The sequence below is a fragment of the Perca flavescens genome, chromosome 2 (genome assembly GCF_004354835.1).
Source record: "Perca flavescens isolate YP-PL-M2 chromosome 2, PFLA_1.0, whole genome shotgun sequence".
NCBI lineage: Eukaryota > Metazoa > Chordata > Actinopteri > Perciformes > Percidae > Perca > Perca flavescens.
Genome location: NC_041332.1, coordinates 831,862 through 847,642, shown reverse-complemented (window position 1 = coordinate 847,642; position 15,781 = coordinate 831,862). Strand labels below are relative to the sequence as shown.

The 15,781-nt window shown below is 38.7% G+C and overlaps 1 protein-coding gene across 1 annotated transcript; it reads left to right on the top strand.

Moving 5' to 3' along the window:
- The first annotated feature begins 2,489 nt into the window (after positions 1 to 2,489).
- LOC114569431 (stonustoxin subunit beta-like) lies at positions 2,490 to 8,730 on the top strand. Its single transcript, XM_028599244.1, has 5 exons — positions 2,490 to 2,653; positions 5,138 to 5,207; positions 5,763 to 5,835; positions 6,784 to 6,809; positions 8,192 to 8,730. Exons 2-5 carry the CDS (start codon positions 5,159 to 5,161, stop codon positions 8,728 to 8,730), a joined length of 687 nt encoding a protein of 228 aa, XP_028455045.1. The 5' UTR covers positions 2,490 to 2,653; positions 5,138 to 5,158.
- The last annotated feature ends 7,051 nt before the right edge of the window (positions 8,731 to 15,781 follow it).

Below are 15,781 nucleotides of genomic sequence, written 5' to 3'. Positions count from 1 at the left end.
AACGACATCCACTTAAACACAGATAGTGGCAAAATCTCAGTCTTAGTATTACTTGATCTCAGTGCTGCATTTGATACGGTAGACCATGACATATTGCTTGACCGATTGGAAAACAGGGTTGGTCTTTCTGGCTCAGTACTAAAGTGGTTTGAATCCTATTTAAAGAATAGGGACTACTTTATGTCTATAGGTAATTATACATCTGAACATACAAATATGACGTGCGGAGTTCCCCAAGGCTCAGTTCTGGGGCCTCTTCTGTTCAACATCTACATGCTTCCACTGGCTCAGATTATGGAAAATAACAAAATAAGTTACCATAGTTATGCAGATGACACACAAATTTACATAACCTTATCGCCAGGGAACCATAGCCCAATACAACAATTAAATATGTGCATTGAACAGATTAATGATTGGATGTGCCAGAACTTTCTTAAATTAAATGAAGAAAAAACTGAGGCGGTTGTTTTTGGAGCAAAAGAGGAACGATTGAAAGTCAGTGCTCAGCTTCAAACGACAATGTTAAAAACAACAGACAAAGCCAGAAATCTTGGTGTAGTCATGGACTCAGATCTAAATTTTAAAAGCCACATTAACATAATTAAAAAATCTGCCTATTATCACCTTAAAAATATATCAAGGGTTAAAGGGCTTATGTCTCAGCAGGATCTGGAAAAACTTGTCCATGCTTTTATCTTCAGTAGACTTGACTACTGTAACGGTGTCTTTACAGGTCTCCCTAAAAAATCTATCAGACAGCTGCAGCTGATTCAAAACGCTGCTGCTCGAGTCCTCACTAAAACCAGGAAAGTGGATCACATCACTCCAGTACTGAAGTCTCTACACTGGCTTCCAGTGCCTCAAAGAATTGATTTCAAAATACTTTTACTGGTTTATAAATCACTGAACGGTTTAGGGCCAAAATACATTTCTGATCTGCTACTACACTATGACCCACCCAGACCTCTCAGGTGGTCTGGGACAGGTCTACTACATTATGACCCACCCAGACCTCTCAGGTGGTCTGGGACAGGTCTACTACAATATGACCCCCCCAGACCTCTCAGGTGGTCTGGGACAGGTCTGCTACACTATGACCCACCCAGACCTCTCAGGTGGTCTGGGACAGGTCTACTACACTATGACCCACCCAGACCTCTCAGGTGGTCTGGGACAGGTCTGCTACACTATGACCCACCCAGACCTCTCAGGTGGTCTGGGACAGGTCTGCTACACTATGACCCACCCAGACCTCTCAGGTCGTCTGGGACAGGTCTACTACATTATGACCCACCCAGACCTCTCAGGTGGTCTGGGACAGGTCTACTACAATATGACCCCCCCAGACCTCTCAGGTGGTCTGGGACAGGTCTACTTGTTGTCCCCAGAGTCAGAACTAAACAGGGGGAAGCAGCGTTCAGTTTTTATGCTCCACATATCTGGAACAAACTCCCAGAAACCTGTAGGTCCGCTGCAACTCTCAGTTCTTTTAAATCTAAGCTAAAGACCTATCTTTTTGATGTTGCTTTTCTTTAAATAATCTATTTTATTAACTTTAATTTCTTATACTGCACTGTAACTTTTATTCTTATACTGCACTATCAATTTTATTCTTGTTTTTAATTTGTTTATTATTGTTTTTTAATTGTTTTCTAACTGCTCTTTAATGTTTTATGTAAAGCACTTTGAATTGCCCTGTTGCTGAAATGTGCTATACAAATAAAGCTGCCTTGCCTTGCCTTGGCTGCCATCCAGGCTGTCTCAGTCTCTGTGGATGGCAGTGATCTGTGGGTAAAAAGTGTCCCTGATGTCCTGCTACAGATGGCAGGAGGAAAGTGTCCCTCGGTCTCCACCTCCTGCAGGTTGCAGTGTGTACACAGTCTCTCCTCTCTGGGGAGCCGTGTGATACCGTACGGTAATGTATGCACACCAAAACATATCTTATGAAAACTATCTTATGAAACTAGGAGACCACTAGCTATGCCCTGTGCTGCTACTACTATTTTTACAGACACATTCTTAACATTGATAGCAGTTTGAATTGGAAGTGATAATAATAATAATAATAATAATAATAATAATAATAATAACTAACTTTAGTTAGTTTAGTTGTTGCTGGTGCTGTCAGCGTCTTGTCTTCTGTCTGTAAATGGTAACCTGTATAATATCTCACGGTTTCCTGTTGCTCTGCCTTTTAAAACATCTCACCAAAGGACTACAGTTGAAAATTAGCTGTTGACACATTTACAGAAATGTTTATTAATATTTTTTTAATATTTAAAAAAATCAGTATAACCTCTTATCGTTTTTTTTACACTGGTTAGATCATAAGAAACATTTAAACTCATCACAGGTGTAACAAACAGCAGTGATTAGCCCATCTCCTCTGGTGGGGAACAGGGAGGAGGAAGGAAAACAAAACACATTTCTGATTGGCTGATATCTACCGCCTGTTGGACAGGTTTTGACGTAACAGATTTCTTTTAGACTTGGACTGAAGTTATAAGGGTGTGCCGTTGTCTTCGGATCAGACGCACACAGACACTCAGACTGAAGAGGAAGAAAAGAGAAGAGCAGCTTCATCCTGCCAGTGTTTCCTCGACACACAAAGGTTTAAAGAGTCTGTAGGTCGACCTGAAGAGTTCAGCAGGTGAGAATCCTAGCAGAGGAATCTGGAAATGTCTGATAATCAGGATCACTTTGATCACATTGACTACGTTTACAAGCTGTCAATTTTCGGGTTATGGTCACTATTCGGGTTTCTGAAACATTCGGAATATCCCGTTTACATGCGTGAGCAGAGAGAGTTACTCCTGTATACATGGAATCTGTAATCAATTGGCGATATCCTGATGTAAACGGTGACGCACGGTTAGCGTCTGGACTGGACGTACGGACGCAATAACTTCTCGGTCACCTTCTTATAAATCTCACTATCTCGGTATTTTCTGCCGTCAACAAAAGACATTATATTCCTGGTTTTCACCACACTAATAAAGAAACTGGTTTCCTCCTCGCTCCAAAAGTGTGGTGCTGTACTGCGTCTCGCCATGTTTACCTCTACTTCTTGTTTACTTCCGGTATACTGCGCGCAGCTTTTCTGCATTGATTGATATATATATATATACATATATATATATATATATATATATATATATATATATATATATATATATATATATATATATATATATATATAATGAGTGTGTATATGTATATAATGAGTGTGTATATGTATATAATGAGTGTGTATATGTATGTATGTGTATATATATAAAATGTTTGTGTGTGTGTATATATGTGTGTGTATGTATATATATATATATATATATATATATATATATATATATATATATATATATATATATATATATATATATATATATATATATATATATATATATATATATATATATATATATATATATATATATATATATATATATATATATATATATATATATATATATATATGTGTGTGTGTGTATGTTTATATATATATATATATATATATGTGTGTGTGTGTGTGTGTGTGTGTGTGTGTGTGTTTATATGTTTATATATGTGTGTGTGTGTGTGTTTATATGTTTATATATATGTGTTTATTATTATTATTATAACTATGTTTTCTGGCATACAAGAAGTTCCTCTACTCAAAAGACCAAGATTCCTTGTGAATAGAACATGCGCAGAACACAATTCAATGTTCCTTTTGATGGGGATATGCCGATACCCGTTTACATGACCAAAATTTTGGGTTAGAAAAGGGGTAACCCAGGTAGCATATTCGGGTTTTTGCCGGTATTTACATGGCCGTGCGCGACCGGGTTATTGCTAATATTCCGGTTTTGAACGGGTTATTGGCTGCATGTAAACATAGTCTGTGTGCTGTGTCTCTGTTTAACTGGACAGTAGAAAGGTTTCTTCATGCTGATTCAAAAATATCTATTTGAAATATTCTGTAGAATCTCTCTCTCTGAGTTAAATGACTATATAATACTATGAATTACTGCCAGAGGCTTTCAGGTACAACAACACTGTTCAGTGAAAAATGTAGAGAATGTCAAAACTAGTCAGACAGCGTGAGGTATGTTCAACACAACCATCTTAAAACTCTGGTTTCACTGAATCCTACAGACTCATCTGTTAAAGGTTCACAATATTCATATCCGTAACTAAAAATAACTCATTTTGATATTTTTTGTTTGCAGTTTTTCAATTTGGGGACATAAAACATGTTTTGAATGGGCTTCACCAAATTTTGTGATTACAACTATATCTATATATCTGAACTATATAGAGGTAATTAAAGCTCCAAGCAGCGATGAACAGCAGTCTGGGGAAATAATGATCATGGCTATTTCTCAGAAAAAAATTACTCCTGCAAGTTAGAGTACACTAACCAAACTCTTAGAAACCTGTGGTGGAGAGGAGGGCACTTAACAAACTGTCCTCTATCATGGATAACCCCCACCGACTATTTCTAGTATATTTCTTGTATTTTTGGTTTGTCTGTGAGTGAGTAGGTGTGTTGTGTATGACCTTGGTATCTTGCTACCTGCTGCTGGTAACTGAGTAATTTCCCAATTTGGGATTAATAAAGTCTATCTATCTATCTATCTATCTATCTATCTATCTATCTATCTATAGCCTACTACTAGCTACGCCCTGCACTGCTACTACTATACTATTTTTACAGAAAAATTATTAACATTGATAGCAGCTTGAATTGGAAGTGATGATGATGATGATAATAATAACAACAACTAACTTTAGTTAGTTTAGTTGTTGCTGGTGCTGTCGGCGTCTTGTCTTCTGTCTGTAAATGTTAACGTGTATAATGTCTCTCCGTTTCCTGTTGCTCTGCCTTTTAAAACATCTCACCAAAGGACTACAGAATTAGCTGCTGACACATTTACAGAAATGTGCGTCATCCTTATAAATAAATACATTTAAAAAAAAAATGTAAAACCCCTTTTCAGTTTTTGACACTGGTTAGATCACAAGAAACATTTAAACACTCAACACAGGGGTAACAAACAGCAGTGATTAGCCAATCTCCTCTGGCGGGGAACGGGAAGGAAGAAGGAAATTAAAACACATTTCTGATTGGCTGACATCTTTCTCTTTCTAGGACCGAAAGGAAGGAGAAGGCATGGCATCAGGAGAGCAGGTTCAGAGGGATCAAATCGCTGAGGCTTCAGGTCTGTATTTATAAAATACTGTTGCCTGGGTCCAGACCTTTTGAATCTGTCTGACACCAAGTTAACTGATTAATAGCCTGGCATTGTGACATAAAGCAGCAGTTTCAAGCATACATTGAGTCAAGGACTAACGATCATCCAATCAGCGCCATGGGCGGGACTAACTCTGATTTTAAGGCAAGGCAGCTTTATTTATATAACACATTTCAGCAACAGGGCAATTAAAAGTGCTTTACATAAAACATTAAAGAGCAGTTAGAAAACAATTATAAAACAAATTAAAACATTAAAGTGCAGGTAGAAATGATTAATAAAAAATAAAAAAAGGTGACTTGGTGTTTTCATTACCCATTACAAGATTGCAGTAGTTTTACTTTTCACTACGATGTAGCCGTCGCTACAAAGCTTAGTTTAATCTCGGTAAACTTTGCTAAATCCGGGACAGTTCAGTCTGTCTGTTGGTAAGTTCACAGAAATATGGTCCTTGTATGGATAATCTATTGTCACACCTTAAGCGTTTTTTGACATCTTACTTTGTTTTTACTTTCACTCCAGTGGAGGGGATCCAACAGCCCCAGAGGGGATTGAATCTGCTTGCTGGTCCGCAACACACAGTGGACCCTCTCAGGTATGAACATACAACAAGAGCTCAAACTCTGCAGGTGCCTCTAATTTCTTGTCCTTCATCTGAAGAACTTCATATATCTGTTCAGAGGAAAGAGTAGGCCTGAGTTAGGAAACACATACAGAAGTTTAGAATGGAAACATCAAAACTCATTCTCATTTTAGTCCTGAGAGCAGCATGGCTCTAGGGATAGTGTTGAGATAATATCTTGTTGTGACATTAATTCCCCAGAGGATTCATCCATAGTGATCCTCTGAGTGTTCCTCTGGCGTCACCAGCAAGTTTACACTTTTAGCTTTAAGTGAAAACATCTTATCTATTGGATGGATTTAAATGAAATGTGGTTCAGACATTAATGTTCCCCATGTGATGAATTGTAATAATTCTGACTTTCGTTCTAGCTCCATCATCAGGTCAACTTAAAAGTATTTTCCCCATAAAACATCTTTTCTTGAAATTATTAGGTATTATCCTTCTAGATAAACCACCGTTGCATTAATAATTAGAGTAGATGTAGAAATGTGATGTTTACTGGTACATCGTGTTTATGAATGGGTTTACTGCTGTTGCCAGGCAGCCTGCTTTTCTTTACCTCCGCTCTCGACTTCTTCTCTACTACTTACTTATTCACAGATGATTTTGTTTGTACGCCCCCATGATGTTTCAGAGAGTACTGCAACAAACGATGTGATGAGCAGAAACGTCTCAATGCATATTCCACATTGTGTTTTATCATGTGGGAGGACATTAATGAAACCAGAGCAGATCAGTGATGTCTGTGTCTCTTATTATTTCTACATGATCTTCCCGTTCCTCTGAGATACCAGAGACCAGTTAACTGAGATGAGTTTCTCTGTCTCTCTGACAAACTGAGGAACTCTGCATCATGTCTAACAGCAGTTAGGACTCATGTTGGATAGAAAATCATTCTGACTGTGTTTCTTCCTCCAGGGTCCAGAGGCGTGATCTGATGAAATGTAAGTGTGTTAGTTTATCTTTAAATATACAGCTGATAGTTTTTATTCATTAGAACATTACTGACTACATGCATCATTATTTAACTTTATATATAAATGAAAATTAATGTTTACGAATTATTAATTGTTATTATTAACAGTTAATTGTTGCTCCCATCATATTTTACATATATTATATATTGAAGTATTTGTAAGATATTAATAAATTGTATCAAACATTATTTGGATGCTGCTAAAAGATAATAAGGCATGTGGATAAGATATGATTGTGTCCTGAATAAAGTAAAAGTAAAGTATAAACATTGTTATTTAATGCTTTATAAACCAGTTATTAATTATTTAGTTATTAAATATAATTTCAATAACAGTATAATTGTTGAGAGTAGATGTTGAAGAGTAGTCTTGAGCAGATGTAAACTCAGGATGAGTCAAAGATGATGTTGAAATGATTTTATTATTATTGTCCCAATTAAGGCCAGGTAGGCAAGAATGATAATATAAAAATTACCGTTCACTAATTGACTAATTTACCTTAAATCAAGTAATCACTCTGAGGATTTACATCCTACTCCCTCAGGTGTTCCAACAGCCCTCCTCCCCAGCAATTCCTACTGCCACTCTATATAGCCAGAAGCCCCGCCCCTCAAATTGGAACATACCAACACAATAATACCATGCAGGGGTGGCTCAGGTGAATAGACCGTAACGGCTCCATACAGCCAACATTAATATATCTAAGCAGCTAGACATTTACAGCATATCATTTATATAATTGACATTCAAATTAGCCAAAGCCACAAGACCTCTTGCTGGCTAATAAATGTGTTACTTAAAATTCATGTCACTTTCTGTTACCCCGGAAGTCAGTCATTTAAACCCAAGGATCGTCAAACTTTCCCTTATAACAAAGAGATCACATGCTTGTAAGACAAAGATCATGTTACCCTCCACTAGCTTTTAAACCCAGTAAACAAACACTAGTTAACAAAGACATAAATGTTGCATGATTATTATAACTGGTGATGTTTGTGACAATCTGTATGGTTTTAAACAATAGACAATGATGTATAAATGAATGTAGCTATAGCAAATCACCACAGTATTTGATGTTAAATATATGCACAAAACTGCCGGATTACTGTGGGGAATTTGATGAATGGCTAGTTAACAGATGATTTGAAACCAGTATAAGTAACTGAACATATTGACATGTCAAACAAACATATACAGGCAACCTCTTCACTCATTTTTTGAGATCTAAAATGGGTAGCGCAGTGCTACCGTGATGGCAGCCATGTGCCCCGTCACAATAATAATGAACTAAAGTTTAACTAATGATGTTATTAATAACTGCTGCTGTGTTGTCTCGTTCTCTTCATCAGATTCCTGTCAACTCACACTGGACACAAACACAGCACACAGAAACCTCAAACTGTCTGACAACAACAGGAAGGTGACATGGGAGGAGGAGAAGCAGCCATGTGCTGATCATCCAGAGAGATTTGACAACTGTTGTCAGCTGCTGTGTAGAGATGTTCTGACTGGTCGCTGTTACTGGGAGGTCGAGAGGAGAAGAGGAGGGGTTTCTGTAGCAGTGAGTTACAGAGGAATCAGGAGGAGAGGAAACAGTGATGGTTGTATGTTTGGATGGAATGATCAGTCCTGGAGTCTGAACTGCTCTGATGATGGTTACTATGTCTGTCACAATAACAGCAGAACAGTCCTCCCCATCTCCTCCTCCTCTATCTCTAGAAGAGTAGCAGTGTATGTGGACTGTCCTGCTGGCATTCTGTCCTTCTACAGAGTCTCCTCTGACTCCCTGATCCACCTCTACACCTTCAACACCACATTCACTCAACCTCTTTACCCTGGGTTTGGGTTCTGGTTATATGGTGCCTCAATGTCTCTGTGTTCTCTGTAGGAGGAAACCACTTCCTGTCCTGTGGTTTAAATGTTGGTGGAGGACGAGGCTTCACTTTGGTTCACATTTGTCTCACTGATTGTGTCTTTAACATCAGAAATGTTCTTCTTTGATTTTTCACTTTAATCATGTTTTATTGCAGCAGCTTCAGTTGTTAGTTATTCATTTTCATAAAGGTTTAAAGATTCAATTTTAATTTCAATTTATTTATAGTATCAAATCATAACAAGATATCTCTCGAGACACTTTACAGATAGAGTAGGTCTAGACCACACTCTATAATTTACAAAGCCCCAACAATTCCAGTAATTCCCCCAAGAGCAAGCATTTAGTGTGATAGTGGTGATGAGAAACTCCCTCTTAGGAAGAAACCTGAGACAGACCCAGGCTCTTGGTAGGAGGTGTCTGACGGGACAGACCCAGGCTCTTGGTAGGAGGTGTCTGATGGGACAGACCCAGGCTCTTGGTAGGAGGTGTCTGACGGGACAGACCCAGGCTCTTGGTAGGAGGTGTCTGATGGGACAGACCCAGGCTCTTGGTAGGAGGTGTCTGACAGGACAGACCCAGACTCTTGGTAGGAGGTGTCTGATGGGACAGACCCAGGCTCTTGGTAGTGGGTGTCTGACGGGACAGACCCAGGCTCTTGGTAGGAGGTGTCTGATGGTGCTGGTTGGGGGGGTGATGAACAGTGGCAATAATAGTCACAATAAAGATAATGGAACAGTGACTACAAATGGTAGTTGTAGTAGTTCATGTCATAGCAGGGCACTGCAGGGCGTTACAGGGTGTAGCGTGGCCCAGCAGAGCATAGCTGGATGCAGCAGGACACTGCAGGGCACCACAGAGCGGAGCAGGACCACGGCGACAGCTGCAACCAAGATCTTGGTGCCAATGTACTCCAAGGAAATAAGCTGGCCGAAAACAAAAAGGAAGGACTCTGGGAAGTAAACTTCCCAGAGCTAGGTTAGTAACAAGCATTTCTGGGACAAGGATGCACACAGATGGAAGGAGAGAGAGGAGAGAGCAGCTCAGTGTGTCAAAGGAAGGAAGTCCCCCCGGCAGTCTAGAACTATAACCGCATAACTAAGAGACAGGTTAGCCTGGTCAGGCTAGACTTCTCCCCAACCGGATAAGGGTGTACTGGCCTGCCTCCCCCTACTTTGATTATATTATTGATTATTATTATTACAGAGATGTTTATGTTTACATAAGTTCATGTTTTAAAAAATGTAAATCTATTTCAGTTTGAAAATCAAAGAATAAAAATGTTTGTTGTGGAAAATCTGTTTGGTGATGAAGCTGCAAATTAAGATTGTCTGCCAACCTGGAGTTATCTATGTTATTTCTTTATTCTTCTTGCAAGTAGTGAGACAGTTTAACAGAGTGTAAGCAGTCTGCGAGAATGTGTCGGAAACAAAGGATTTCACAGAGTTTTTATTGGGTGAGCATACAGAGGGAGGGACTGTACTTTTCTGCTGATTCTGCTTCTTTTACTGCGGAGTCTGTACTGTTTCAGAAAAGACTGCCTCAAGATATTGAAGTTGGCCCTCCGCCAGGTACTACCAAGTGTGGAGGCTACACGAGAGGGAGGGAGCCACGTAGCTTCAGTACTACGGAGGCAGAAGGAGCTACGATTGCCTTTTAAAATAATAGAGCACTCATAATGGATCCCTATAACTGATATATCATATAGAAATTATATTGTATATTGTATGAAAGTAAATACATATAAAGTCATGAAAATATAAAAACCATGCAGCAATGTAGTAAAGCTAATAGAACTACAGTAGATGTTTCAATCCCTTTAGTAGGAAACTCTTGACAGTAGCATACCCCCACATCATCACATACCCTTTACCATACCTACAGATTGGCATGGGGTACTTTCCATAAAATAATCTCTGAATGCAAATCAAACCAGCTATTAGGCTAACTGAAATAAAACTTTGCCAATCTGCAGGTATGGTGAAGGGTATGTGATGATGTGGGGGTATGGTGGAGGGTATATGTTGAGACTTTTGAGTTGAAGACAATAATTTAAAGCCCTTAATTTTCTCGTTTGCGAATAGGGACATCGAATAGGTAATGTTATTTATGTGATCTGCTAAAAAAAAAAACACTCCATACTATGGTAAGAGATACGCCAGTGACAGGACTCCAAGTCATAAAACTGTGCCATTTTACAATGTGCCTGTGACCAGGGGATGGTTTTGGTGGCTAGTACATTAACATGGTTCAACATCCCCACCAACTCCATGGCAAAAACATGTACAGACTAGTGTCGCAACGCCACAGTTGTTTAAAGGATGATCCCGTGCCTGGAGAAATTTCAAAGGGCCCATCGGAGACTATGAGGTCTATACCTGGTATAAGAACAGAAATATGATCGGTATAATACTTTTCACACAATGTCATACTCCTATTCTGTCCCAGACCATTGTTACAGAAGCATATCTCAAATCGCTCGGTTTTACTCTTGAAGAGAAGGATGGACAAGGGTGTAGAGGTACCGTGCTCACAATCGTTAAAGGGATAACTATGATGGCAGTCGACTATGATACACTCACATATGACTTCTGTAACACCCAATTTCCACCAGCTGCGTAACGGCTGTGGAACGGCCCCTGAACGGCGGCGGAGTCATTAGGTTTCCATTAAAATCAATGGCCCTCATTTATCAACCTAACGTAGAAACCAGCGCAGTAATCATCTAACGACAGGCTGCACGTGTGATTCATGAAACGTTCGTATCACACCAATCAGAGCGTGAGAATGGTCGTACATTGATAAATGCAGCGGCTGGAAACGATCGTAATTTAAATATCACGCCCCAATATATTCTGGGTTTTGAGGCCTCGCCCCTACAATTTACGACATGGTGAGACGTAATCCGGCTGAGAAGCGTAACTTCTCAGAGGTGGAGATTGAAACCCTGATATCTCTGGTTCATTTGCACTAACGTGTGTACTATTTGGCAGCCTGAAAACTGGTATTAAAGGCTGTAGAAAGAATGCGGGATGAAAAGAGATCACTGATGCGTCAACAGTGTTGCCGTAGTAAATCAGACTCCAGCTGAAGTTTAGCCTATTTAATTTATACATCCTTGACACATTTTCTATAGTCCTAAAAGTAATATACAGGCTTCTATTGCAATCTCTTAGGCCTACATGTAGGTGTACTTATATTTAAATAAACACACGGTAGTGGAGTTTATGCAGTGTCTTTTATTTTAGTTTTTTTTCATCAGTCAGAACGAGACAACAGCTGAGGGAGAGTGCGTGTCCTCCGCCCCCCCTGTTTCCTGTATTGAGTATCATTGCCAAACATAACACTATAGGCTACCTTTTAAAAGCGAGGAATAATAATATCCTGTCTCCTTCAGTTGGGGCTGTGCTGGACACTGCTCTCTGGGCATCGGCTCATCTGGCTCCATCGCTACATTTATGGCACCCAGTTTCCCTGCGAGATGTTGTGCAGAACCCCCCAGGCTAAAACAGTGTTGCAGACTTTTTCTGCCCTTAGGGTCTCCCCCCCCCCCCCGCTGATGCGAGCCATCTGCCCTTAATCAATCCGATTGAGCGCTCCACCGTGGCACGTGTGCGTACGTGTGCACTGTTGTACCGGCTCATAGAGGTCTTCTAAAAGAGCCAGATCTGCCATTGCTGATACGTGATCAACTGATGACTTCTGCTTCTCCTGTTAAACTGATTATTTGCTGCACTGCAATGCCACGCTGACGCAGAAACTTGCGTACACAAGTTCAGAACAGACGTGAGATTTTATCGCAGCCTACGCTCACGTTCACATTGATAAATGCCGACCCTGGCGTAGGAATCGGCGTACGCCCGTCCTACGCCTGTTTTAGGTCATACGCACGTTTCATAAATAGGGCCAGAGTCTGTTTTTCCACTGACTGCAGAACGGCTGCGTTCAGACTGCTTCTATTGGTGCCGGACGCTGGAGAGCTCCGCAGCATCTCAGTACCAAGGGGGTTAGCTTCGCTTCAGAACGCAAACCTCCGATGGCGCCATTTTGTTGCTACGAAGCGATCTCCTCTTGTTAGCATTACACTGACCGCCATTTTTTTTTTACGTCACTTTGACAGAGAATAACTTTACATCTGAAGCGTTTAAAGACTCTATTTGTCCGTTGTTTATTTCTAAAGAAACACGACAATGTATAAAAGGCTCCATTACCTTGTAGCTCACGTCATGGCTCCGTAGCAGACGCTTTTATAACAATAGGCTAACGATTGGGTCATAACCACGAGACTTACTGTCACACAGTAGAGGAATTACCGTATAGTACAGGAGAAGCTCACAGGCAGTTTGGACTTCCATTATCTGTTTAGGTTTAATTACTAATGTTAACTAGCATGTTAGTGATCAGTAATTACTAATGTTAACTAGCATGTTAGTGATCAGTAATTACTAATGTTAACTAGCATGTTAGTGATCAGTAATTACTAATGTTAACTAGCATGTTAGTGATCAGTAATTACTAATGTTAACTATCATGTTAGTGATCAGTAATTACTAATGTTAACTAGCATGTTAGTGATCAGTAATTACTAATGTTAACTAACATGTTAGTGATCAGTAATTACTAATGTTAACTAGCATGTTAGTGATCAGTAATTACTAATGTTAACTAACATGTTAGTGATCAGTAATTACTAATGTTAACTAGCATGTTAGTGATCAGTAATTAGCCTGTGTCTATGTTATCTCCTTACATATACCTACACTCTCCGTCTCTGTAAGATTGGGAATGATTGAGATTTCTCTTGGCACAGCTACCAGAAGACTTCACATCTACGTTGTCTCTGTCAGTTGGAGGCTGCTCAGTTAAGCAAGAGATCACCGGAAAAGTGCTTCTAATATCCTTCACTGGTCTCCGTCCAGAGCAACGGGGTCTATTGGTCCATTATATATATGTCAATGCTCAGTACACGGCAGATAGTGCGGGACAGGAAAAGGAGCACAGAAACAAAATAAAACATCTGGTTAATTTTCAAAATAAAAAACACTGCGCTCACAGCGGATCATATCTCCCTGCACTACAGCATGAACACACAGCACAGAGCTGTTCCCCTCTACTCCTCTGGATGGAAACTAACTGGTGGCTCTATTCTACTCTTCTATTCATTGTTTTGGCTTCCACTAAGTCTGTTTGTCGGTTCAAGGTATTCTGCTCTGTTAATGAGTCTTATTGCTCTCTTTTGTAATATAAAGGGTTAGTGATTGTTTTGTATGTGTTTCCCCATATTTCCACACAATATGTAATATATAGCAATATTAAGGAAATGTACAATAATTGAATTGAGCACATCTCTTGTTTTAAGTAATATCGCAATGGACATTGATACTTTAGTTTTCACTTGTTTTATATGTGGTTTCCAGCATAATTTGTGGTCTATAATCACTCCTAAGAATTTGCTTTCATAGACTCTTTCTATTTCGACATTTTCTATCATGATATTTACTTCATGATTGATTTTTTTATTTCCAAATATCATGAACTGAATTTGTTTCATTATTTTTTTGAAGTGGTTTGGATAAGCTGGTTTGGCTATGCCCTTTTAATGATACTGTTAAGCACTTTCCATGTGCCTTGTATATTGCTTTTGTGTTGAACCAATAATTTATTATAATATTCTTTCTTGTTGTACCTCATTCTAGTTGTTAATTTGTTTTTATATAATTTATACTTATTTTCTGTATCCTTTGTTCTGTATTTTAAATAGTTTTTATATAATAGATATTTCTTTTTGCAGGCATTTTCTAGTCCCATAGTGATCTAGGACTTTTCTTCATATTGTTGCCTTCTTTGAGTTCGTTTCGGGCAGTGATAATCATACAGGGTAGTGAGAGAAGACAGGAATTCATTGTAAACTTTGTTTGGATCCTTATTTGAGTATACGTTATTCCAGCTTTGTGAATTTACTATGTGGCTATCAATGGGTGGGTATCAATATTTTTATGGATCTTGTTCTTAATTAATTTTTTTACAGTTGTAAAAATAGGGAAGTGTTCACTAATGTCATTAATAAGCAGTCCACTTACTACTCTGTTCATGATGTAATTGCTGACAATATTATCTATTAATGTTGCACTGTCCCTTGTTATTCTGGTTGGTTTTATGATGGTAAGAATAAGTGTACTTTATGTCCATAAAGTCTCTATTATTTTTGTTGTCATTCAGTAGATCTATGTTGAAATCCCCACATACAAAAAACATCTTTCTGTCATTGTATTTAATATAATTATACATATTTATTTATTCTGTTAGTGGTGAATAGTTTGTAGACTGCTGTTGAAGTGTATTATTGACAATGTTCCTTCCATAATGACATTTCTTTTGAATTGATCATCGGTATAATACTCACAGATACAGTTGTTAATATTGTAAAGATGATTCTCAGGATCTATGCCATTTTCCATTACATGTATTTTATGTTCTGTGTAGTCAAATGTTTTCAAATTCAGCTCTTCATATTTCTCATGCTCATATTGACAGATACCTGTATATTCCAATAATCCTATTCCTATAATATATAAAATATTTATAAAATCAAAGGATGGGTTTTTTGAAAAAATAAGCTTTATGTTATGTGTAGGGCAGTAAGCTGAGCTCACCAGGTGTGTTTTGAGATGGATAGGTCAAAAGGTCAAGCTGCATAATAGATTTTTCGAATGTGTCCAATATCCAACGTCCAATTTAAAACCAACTTTACCTTTCATTAAAATCCATCCAATAGATGATAAGATGTTTTCACTTCAAGCTAAAAGTGTAAAGCTGCTGGTGACACCAGAGCAACACTCAGAGGATCACTATGGATGAATCCTCATGTCAGAACAAGATAGTATCTCAACACATTTAGTAGTTGTTGAGACATTTCAGACTGGAACAAAGTGGTGGACCGACATAACTATCCCTAGAGCCATGCTGCTAACAGGACTAAAAGGAGATGATTTTTAATGTTTCCATGATAATAAAAGCTGCTGGTTAGCGCCAGGAGGAGGCAGTAATGTAACATCTGCCGTAAAAC